General features: G+C 55.4%; 2 protein-coding genes across 6 annotated transcripts in view; one reads left to right on the top strand and one right to left on the bottom strand.

Annotated features, from left to right (window-relative positions):
- The window catches only part of VWA5B2 (von Willebrand factor A domain containing 5B2), an 11,419-nt gene extending 4,814 nt beyond the window's left edge, over positions 1 to 6,605 (top strand). The window contains exons 8-19 of one of the 4 annotated variants that reach the window (XM_077754464.1): positions 335 to 445; positions 525 to 733; positions 823 to 934; positions 1,445 to 1,630; positions 2,594 to 2,765; positions 2,857 to 3,170; positions 3,658 to 3,847; positions 3,950 to 4,306; positions 5,076 to 5,213; positions 5,302 to 5,382; positions 5,462 to 5,682; positions 5,769 to 6,417. In XM_077754464.1, the coding sequence (XP_077610590.1) occupies positions 335 to 445; positions 525 to 733; positions 823 to 934; positions 1,445 to 1,630; positions 2,594 to 2,765; positions 2,857 to 3,170; positions 3,658 to 3,847; positions 3,950 to 4,306; positions 5,076 to 5,213; positions 5,302 to 5,382; positions 5,462 to 5,682; positions 5,769 to 6,317 (2,640 nt within the window). In that variant the 3' untranslated portion in view covers positions 6,318 to 6,417. Of the gene's footprint in view, positions 1 to 334; positions 446 to 524; positions 734 to 822; positions 935 to 1,444; positions 1,631 to 2,593; positions 2,766 to 2,853; positions 3,171 to 3,657; positions 3,848 to 3,949; positions 4,307 to 5,075; positions 5,214 to 5,301; positions 5,383 to 5,461 lie in introns of all 4 variants that reach the window. The other 3 variants (XM_077754463.1, XM_077754462.1, XM_077754461.1) reach the window with 3 other exon arrangements.
- A 72-nt stretch (positions 6,606 to 6,677) lies between these two features.
- The window catches only part of ALG3 (ALG3 alpha-1,3- mannosyltransferase), a 5,271-nt gene continuing 2,796 nt past the window's right edge, over positions 6,678 to 9,152 (bottom strand). For both annotated transcript variants that reach the window (XM_077754466.1, XM_077754467.1), the window contains exons 5-9: positions 8,734 to 8,854; positions 8,097 to 8,302; positions 7,874 to 7,949; positions 7,066 to 7,211; positions 6,678 to 6,926 (exon numbers count right to left, since the gene is read on the bottom strand). In XM_077754466.1, the coding sequence (XP_077610592.1) occupies positions 6,764 to 6,926; positions 7,066 to 7,211; positions 7,874 to 7,949; positions 8,097 to 8,302; positions 8,734 to 8,854 (712 nt within the window). In that variant the 3' untranslated portion in view covers positions 6,678 to 6,763. The remainder of the gene's footprint in view (positions 6,927 to 7,065; positions 7,212 to 7,873; positions 7,950 to 8,096; positions 8,303 to 8,733; positions 8,855 to 9,152) is intronic.

Raw genomic sequence — 9,152 nt, 5'->3', positions numbered from 1 at the left:
ACACACACACACACACACACACACACACACACACACCCCCTCTCTTTCATACTCGTATGTACGTGTGTTTTTCCTGGATTCCAAGAGCCTCTCTCGCACATGAAGTCACCTAATCCCCAAACCAAGGATTCACACACCCCGCCAGGGTCTCTCACACACTCTGTCTCCCTCACACTCGAGTCTCCCTCATAGCTGGTCTCACACATGCAGGGCCTCTCCCAGACCCCAGCCTCTAGCCCCTCATTTTCACACAGCCTGGAAAAGGCAGACAATCTGGCATCCCTACCACTGCCTGTGGGGTCTGCTTCATGCTGTCCTCCCTGGCCCTCCCCAGGATGCCATTGTTTTGGCTGTGAAGTCACTACCACCACAGACGCTCATCAACCTGGCCATGTTTGGCATGTCGGTGCAGCCCCTCTTCTCAGAGAGCCGGCCTTGCAGTGATGTGAGTACAGTCCAGGGATTGGGGGCCCAGTGAGGATGTATCAGCCTGGCATGGCCCAAAGCATGCCTTTTCTTTCCAGGACACCGTGCAGCTGATCTGTGAGAACATTGAGACCCTGCAGGCTGCGAGTGGCCCCCCAGACGTGCTGGCTGCCCTGAACTGGGCCATGAGACAGCCCCAGCACAGGGCCCACCCTCGGCAGCTGTTCCTCCTGACCGCTGCCTCGCCTGTGGCCGCTGCTACCCATCAAACCCTGGAGCTCATGCGGTGGCACAGGGGGGCAGCCAGGTATGGGGTGGGCTGAACCAGGTGCCTAAGATTGACCCCCACTCCCAAGAGGCTCCTGAAGGTCACAGCTGCTTCCCTTCCCTCATCAGGTGCTTCTCCTTTGGGCTGGGGCCTGCCTGCCACCAGCTGCTCCAGGGTCTGTCTGCCCTCAGCAGGGGCCAGGCCTACTTCCCAAGGCCTGGGGAGAGGCTGCAGCCCATGGTGAGCTTGAGCCTGAGCCCTGTTCCCTACTCCTAGCGGTCCTTCCCCCGAGTTACACTGAGCCTGAAACAGAACCCAGTCAAGTCATGGGGTCTCCTGGCACCCTTGACCAGGATTTTTCCCCCATTCCAGTTCCCCCCCTCCTTTGAGATGCCAATCAGGGGAGGAGTTGCTGGTGATGCTATAGGGTGCTGCAGGAGGCCAGAGGTGTGGGGGACATGGCCTCTGACCACCCCCCAAGTCTCATTCTGATTTGTCCCAGTACTGAGCCGTATCCTCAGCAACTCTTGCCTCATCCACAGAGCATGGCTCAGGCCAGGAGACAGACCAAACCCTGAGGACTGAGCATTCAGTCCCCTTGCTTGTTCCTACCCCCAACTCCTTCCCTTGACCCCAGCCTGACCCTGCTCCCCTCAGCCTAAGGGCTGGGCAGATGGCATCAGTGGAAGGGTGGTCTTCCTGCTCTGTGGGCTCTCTCTCCCACGTCCTCCCTCTGGCCACTCCTTACAGCTGGTGCAGGCTCTGCGGAAGGCTCTGGAGCCTGCTTTGAGCGACATCTCTGTGGACTGGTTTGTGCCTGATGCGGTGGAGGCACTGCTGACCCCCCGGGAGATCCCAGCACTCTACCCTGGGGACCAACTGCTCGGTTACTGCTCACTCTTCAGGGTGGATGGCTTCCGGTCCCGCGCCCCAGGGGTAGGCCTGGGCTGGGGTGCGGGTGGCAGGCCTGGGATGTCTAAAGTCCCTGCATCTCTTCAAAACTCTTCTTCCACTCCCTGTGCCTCTCCCTGCCTACCTCTTCTACTGTAGTCTAGGCTTCCCCAGAGATCACACTGGGTACCCCAAGGTGGCTGCAGTCTGCCCCCTTCATGAGGTCTTCCACAGATGTGTCCCATAAAGTGTTGCCCTTGGCTTTTACCAAAGGCCACTAAAGCACACAGCCACAGAAAGCAGCTCTAGCATTTGCTGTGAAGGTTTTGTTGAAACTTTCTAGTTTCTTCACGCAGTGCCCTACAGAAAGCACCATCTGGATTATTTCCTGTAACATTCAGAAACAGACGGAGCGTAGTCTAGATGAAATCTCAGATCCCATCTCTAGTATGTACTAGCCATTTGATTTTGGGCAAGTCATTTAACCTCTTCGAGCCCATCTCCTCATACTGACTTTTGCCATGCAGTTGTAATTGGAGGTCACAACATGCATACTCTTGGTAGGATACTTGACACAGAGCGGTTCAAGAAATGATTGTTGTTGCTGTTTTTTAAAGTAGGCTCCATGCCCAACCTGGGGCTTGAACTCACAACCCTGAGATCAAGAGTTTCATGCTCCACTGACTGAGCCAGCCAGGCATCCCAAAATGATAGTTATTTTTATTATGGAAAGCTTTCTTTCTCTAAAAGAACTAAGGATGCTATCTAATGGAGTGTTTGCCCTTTTGCCTGCCTGACAGGAAGCTCAGGGCCAAACCTGAGGCTCAGCCACAGCAGCTCTATTAACCTTATGGTTAGCATGCATGCCTTTTCCTTCCTTAGTACTAGGCTTTCATTTCTGGTTTATTAACTTTATTGCCTCTTGTGGTGAGACATCTTAAATCCTGCTTGGAAAGAGGCAGCATATAACTACAATCAGTTTTTTCTCCAATGATTATCCCTCTCTAGGGCCAAGAACCTGGCTGGCAGAGCTTGGGAGGCTCTGTGTTCCCATCCCCAGAGGAAGCACCATCTGCCACCAGTCCTGGCACTGAGCCCACTGGCACCTCGGAGCCATTAGGAACGAGCACTGTGTCAGCGGAGCTGTACAGCCCATGGGCTGCTGGGGACTCAGAGCAGAGTGAGTACCTGGGTGTAGTGTGTGGCTGTGTTGGAGGAGGAGCCGGCCATAGGAGGCCGGGGCTGGGATCTATTCTCTCGCTTCCCAGCAGGTACCGATGCTCTGACAGACCCAGTCACAGACCCTGGACCCAATCCCTCCTCTGACACAGCCATATGGCGCCGCATCTTCCAGTCATCGTATATCCGGGAGCAGTATGTGCTCACTCACTGCTCTGCCAGCCCAGAGCCAGGTCCGGGCTCCACAGGCAGCAGCGAGTCCCCTGGCTCTCAGGGCCCTGGCTCCCCTGAGAGCACCGCTCCCCTGTGTCCCCCTTCGCAGCAGGGCTGCCGCAGCCTGGCCTGGGGAGAAACTGCAGGCTCCCGTTCCTGCCCCCTGCCTCTACCCCCACTGGCTCCAGTCAAGGTGAGAGTCAATCCACCTCCATTCTATGTATCCAGCAAATGTTTATTGACCATACGCTATATGCCATAAATTGTGCAGTGGTTACTATTAAGTCCAGCTGAAGAGATACATGGGTAAATCTACAATGATACCACGGACATACTACACTATACAGGGACATAGTATGGGGAGAGTCAGAATCAAGATGGCAATACTGTTTGAGGGGGTCAGGAAAGCAAGAGTCACATCTGGAAGGATAGGTAGAAGTTAGCCAGGCAAAGAGGAAGAAGACATGAACAAAACACAGACAAACAACAACCTCAAGTGAGAAATCGGACAAGGAGTGGGATGGCACTGGGAAGGGGGCCGAAGGCCATGAGTTTTGCCTTGCCCCTAAGGGTGGTGAGCAGCCATCTTCGGTTTCAGATGAAGGGGTACGTGGCCATGCATGTGTGATGGCCAGGAGCTCTGTGTTTCTTGACCAGTGGACCACACTTCTTATATGCAGTCTGGGGCCTTGAGTGCTGAGGTGCTGGGTCGTCGACGCAGAGCAGCTCTGGCTGGCCGGAGCCTCTCATCTCCCCCCGGCCAAGTGAATCCAGTCCCTGGCCGTCCCCGGCACCCCTCTCTGGGCACAGCACCAGATGGGCCAGGCCCTGAGTCAGGGCAGCAGCTGGGACAGGGCCTGGATGACTCAGGTGAGGGATGGATGCGGACCTGGGTCCTGACACCAAAGAGACCTTGAGAAGTGGGGCCGAGGGTGCCACACTGCCCCTGCCTTTTTTCCTGTCTCTCTCCAGGAAATCTGCTCTCCCCGGCCCCTATGGACTGGGACATGTTGATGGAACCCCCCTTCTTATTCACAGCTCTGCCCCCCAATGGGGAGTCAGTCCCTTCAGCAGTGCTGCTGCCTCCTCAGGCTCCACGCTGCCATGTGGTGATCCGAGCCCTGTGTGGGGAGCAGCCTATGTGCTGGGAGGTGGGTGTTGGGCTAGAGACACTATGGGGACCTAGTGATGATGGCTCACTGCCTCCGTCACCCCCTCAAAGAGAAAGTGCTTGGGACCAAGCACTCCATCGGCTGACAGCAGCCTCCGTGGTCCGGGACAATGAGCAGCTGGCTCTCCGTGGAGGGCCTGAGGCCATGGCTGACCAAGGTGAGTTGCTGGTGGGCCCAGTCAGGCCCCAACGAGCCTGTATGGGGCAGCGAGTGGCAGAGGTGTAGGTCTATGTGTCTGGTCACTCTATACCTCATCTTGTTCACAATTTGAGATGGCTCACTCACCTCAAGAAAAAAAAAAAGCAGCTAATGGAATAATAAAAGGAAATGGAGAATCAGGTTATATTAAAGATGCACTCGATGACATTCTATGCTCTTGTGAGCAAGGGACCCAAAATTGGCAAGCTTCCTAGTAGCCAGCACAGAGGGAAATGTGATCTTGTTAATGATTCACAGTGCCTTTATAACATAAAAACAAATCTGCCATTTAGGAAGCCTATTAAAATCAAGTAGTTAAAATTTCAGTTTTTAACACTCACATGTGACTAGTGGCTGCCACACTGGATCATGCAGATCTAGAACACTGCCTTCACTGCAGGAAGTTCTACTGGACAGTGCTGAAATGAGTGGACAGGAAAAGCACCACAGCCAGGGCTTCCTTTGGGTCCTGTATAGAACGTTCAATATCTGGGTGGCCAGAGGGTCCAGTCCTGCTAGGAGCTGAGGGTTCAGCCTAACCACGTGTCAAGGTTGGGGAGTCTGAGCTGGCTCCAAGAAGGAACTTTACTCTGTTCAAAAGTGGACAGAGGGAGAAGTGATGGGGAACATGGAGATTTTTTTCCCTAAAGCCCTCTGGGGGGCCGGGGGGGTGGTGCTGGGGGAAGCACAACTGCTGCTGTCCGGCATCCTGCTCCTTGCTTTCACAGGCCATGCCCGGAGGTCCTGGCTCCGAGCCCTTCAGACAAGCAAGGTCAGCTCTGCCCCTTCCTGCTTCACCTGCCCTGTAGCTGTGGATGCTACCACCAGGGAGGTCCTACCCTCAGCCCTGCAGGTGCGGAGCTCAGGTAGAGTCCCTCCTGGATGACCCCTCAGGTGCTGGCCCTCATCTTGCTGGCCACCCTTCTGGTTTACCCGTCTCCTGTGCCCTTACAGAGCTAGCTGAGCCCCCGAGCACTTCTGCCTCTCAGGGCCAACTAGATGCAACTCCTCTGACTACAGCTGACCATGCTAAAGGTAACACTCAAAGTTGGGGCAAGGGTAGGGAGCTCTGAGGCTTAGGGACTGCCACTGGCACTGACTGGCTCCATTGCAGGACTTCAGGGAGGCTCTCTGGTAGGTGGCTGGAACCCAGATCAAAATGGCAGCTCCAAGTCAGCCACCAGAAGTCCTCATCGCCTGCCCCCCCAGCCTCCCTCTAGGCTCAGCCTGGGCGGTGGGAGGGCCAGAGGCTCTTACAGCCACAGACTCTGCAGCCCCAGCCAGGGCCAGGCTGGTGACAACAGTGAAGGCAGCAACCATGACTACTTGCCCTTGGTGAGGACTCGGGAGGTGGAGGGTGGTGCTGCCAAGGCCAGGGCACTGTCTCAGCTCACTTCTCCCCCCACCTCCTCTCTCCTCAGGTGCGGCTGCAGGAGGCACCTGGCTCCTTCCGCCTGGACGCGCCCTTCTGTGCAGCGGTACACATCCCACAGGAGCGCCTGTGCCGCGCTTCGCCCTTTGCTGTGCACCGCGCCAGCCTCAGCCCCACCTCAGCCTCCTCTCCCTGGGCACTTCTGGGACCTAGTGTTGGCCAGGGTGACAGTGCCACGGCCTCCTGCAGCCCGTCCCCCAGCTCAGGCTCTGAGGGTCCAGGCCAGGTGGATAGCGGACGGGGCTCAGACACTGAGGCTTCAGAGGGCACAGAAGGGCCGGGAGGTGCGGACCTGCGGGGCCGGACCTGGGCCACCGCCGTGGCGCTCGCATGGCTGGAGCACCGCTGCGCTGCCGCCTTTGGCGAGTGGGAACTGGCAGCAGCTAAAGCTGACTGTTGGCTGCGGGCCCAGCACCTGCCCGATGGCCTTGACCTGGCTGCCCTCAAGGCCGCAGCCCGGGGTCTCTTCCTGCTGCTCCGCCACTGGGACCAGAACCTGCAGCTACACCTGCTGTGCTATAGCCCTGCAAATGTGTGAGGGCTGCCCACTGCTCTGGCTGGCGCTGCCCAACAAACACACTCAAGTCACTGCCACCAGGGCCGGCTTCTCGGTACTGGGAGGGGCAGGCTGGTGTCTGCCTGACTCCTACTGCTTCTCATCCCCTTCCCAGAACCTCCCTGCCCTCACAGAAAGTGCCTGCCTGTGCTCTCTCCCACTCCTCCCATCTCATGCCTCTTACCCTCTGAGCTCCGCAGTGCAGTGGAAGGGGAGAGAGCCACAGTCCCCAAATCCTATGCAATAAAGTGCCTCTTAAGACTGCCCAAATGAGTTCTTTCTCTGCAGTGTGCATGCCCCTCACAGCTTGGTGCAGGCACCTCCACGTAGGCCGCACAGAAGTGGATTTGGTAAGGTTTATTGGGAAGGGCACAGAGTCTACCCCATCCAAGGTCCTAGAATGGACTGGAGGGGAAGGGAAGTGGATCTCAGTGGGCTTTCTTGCTGTGCTGGATGCTCCTGGGGAAAGGCTGGGGGCCCAGCCAGAGCTGCAGCAGGATGACAGCATGGCATATGTGCAGGGAGGCAGAGCTGCAGGATGTGGATGGGTATGTGTTCCAGGAGAGCTCAATGAGGCCCAGCACCAGCAACCTGGAGATGAGAAATCAACTCAGGTTTGCCCAGTTTCTAGACCTGCAGCCCTTTAGCTCACTCCCAACCCTCCACAGTCAGCCTAGAGATGAGAAGCTCCCTAGCCCTTCCCACTCGCCCAGGGTGTCCCAGCCAGTACCTGAGCAGATGTGTAAGCCAGCGTGCAGGCGTGGCCCACAGGAGGTAGGGCAGTGTGTGGAAATACCAGACGTAGAACTGGTAGTGGAGTGAGCGGCTGAAGCAGATGCCAATGAAGTTGGAGGTGAAGAGGGTAGAGATGATCTGTATGCAGTGGTCAAGGCCAAGGGCAGGAGCAGAAGGGGCAGGTATTGGGATGGGGGAGGGGAGAGGGAGGTTCCAAAGCAAAGGGGCAAGGCAGAGGTTTTGGGGTCAGAGAGCCCTCTGGCTCTGCCATTTTGAGATGCATACTTTTGGACAATTTTTTTAACTTCTCCAGATCTGTTCCTCAATCTAATGTGGAGACAGTAATACTAGGGCCATAAGGCCTAGAGAGTTTAAGTCCATCACGTACAAGCTGTGTGACCTGGGTAAGTTACTTAAACTCCTCAATGCCCTGATTTTGTCATCTGTGAAATGAGAATAAACAAACAAACAAAACCCTCCTTATTTCAGAGTCTCCTGTGAGCTTTACATGTCAGAACGTATGTAAATCTGTTAGGATAACACCAGGCAGAGTGAGTACTCATAATGGCAAATCAAATAATATTTAAAATTAAGAATAAAATGCACTTAAATATGTAAAGTACTCATTAACATAATGGTACACAGTGGAGGAGGGAACAGTTCTACTCCAAGAACAGGGCCTCTAGCTAGTACTGGTACCTTCTTTCCCTCCCCCAGATCACCAGGCACCAGGGCTGACAGACCAGGACCCCAGCGGTACCTGGAGAGGGCAAGACTTACCTTCCCATGATTTAAAGGATATGATTGGGTGTGAGGGGCTGTGGTGGAACCTTCCTTTTGGAGGGATCCTTCAGCAGCGACAGGATACTTTCCCCTGTCCTGGGTAGAAGCCATTCAGACATTTATCAAGCCCCCATCCTAGGCCAAGCTCTAGATTCACCGCCCCCATGAACTCCATGTCTCCCCCAAGCAGGCCCTACAACTCCTTGCCCCAAGCTGGCCCATGACACTGCTCCCGTTTCTCACCTGTGCCACTTGCAAAGGGCAAAGAGCAAGAGCAGGGTGAGGTGGGCGGCCAACAATGCCAGGTGGAAGGCACGATGCAAGAAGAGGGCCTCAGGGAGGAAGCGCCAGTTCACTGTCCAGCGGAAGAGAAACTGGCGGCCGAGGTCAAAGGAGCGGGATAGGTAGCCAATGGGGTTCTCCAGAAGGAAGGGCAGGCCCAGCACAACCTGAGGATATATATGATGTCAGCAGAGCTGCCCAGGCTCAAGTCCAACCTTCATACTAATCACTGAGGGGAGTGGACAGAGGGTGTATGTCTCAGAGGTTCTCAAATTCCCACCAGCAATAGCAGGAAAGCCAGTCTCCTCATCTAGGCCAGAGCCTGGGGCCAAAGAAGCTGAGAAGGCAGGTAATAACACTGCTTTAAGTTTAGACTCACCAAGTCATAAATGGGCAGAATGAGAGAGACCCTCAGAAACCATATAGTTCAACACCCTTATTTTCTAGCTAATAAAAGTAAAGCCTGGAGGTAATGGCTGCCCAGCCCCAAATCAACTCCAAAACCCTGTCTGTTAGCTTTTAAGGAAGTCTCAACGATGGAAGAAGGACAGAGAGTGGCCTCCCCTTCATTAGAAAGGGGAAGGGGTGGAAGGGGTACCTGAAGGACAGCACAGATGCCCAGCTTGGGGAGGGCTCCACGGAAGCCAAATTGCATGAGGAGAAGAAACAGCAACCCAGGGGCGAAGAGTAGCACGTTCATCTTTACAGAGACCGCCAGACTAGGGTAGGGAGGGGAGACAAAGGGTGGAGATCAGCTCAGGGGCCAGGTACCACCCCCCTCCCACAATACACACTCCTCCCCTCCCCTGCCAGCCACCTCCGGATAGGGTCCACACTTAACAACTGCTGGAAGAAGGGTAAACCACCTGGCAGAAGACTGAGGGTAAGGAGCAGATACCAAGTCTCTATAACCAGACTGAGCCAGCAAATACACATTGAGAGTATTTACAATGTGCGAGGGCCAACTCTAACAAGGGAACAGAGGATAGGAGCAGGGTTATGCTTTTGGGGGGGGGG

Source organism: Crocuta crocuta, unplaced genomic scaffold (assembly GCF_008692635.1).
Source record: "Crocuta crocuta isolate KB4526 unplaced genomic scaffold, BGI_CrCroc_1.0 scaffold70, whole genome shotgun sequence".
NCBI lineage: Eukaryota > Metazoa > Chordata > Mammalia > Carnivora > Hyaenidae > Crocuta > Crocuta crocuta.
Note: the sequence above shows the minus strand (reverse complement) of the source record. Positions and strands in the feature narration are given on the sequence as shown.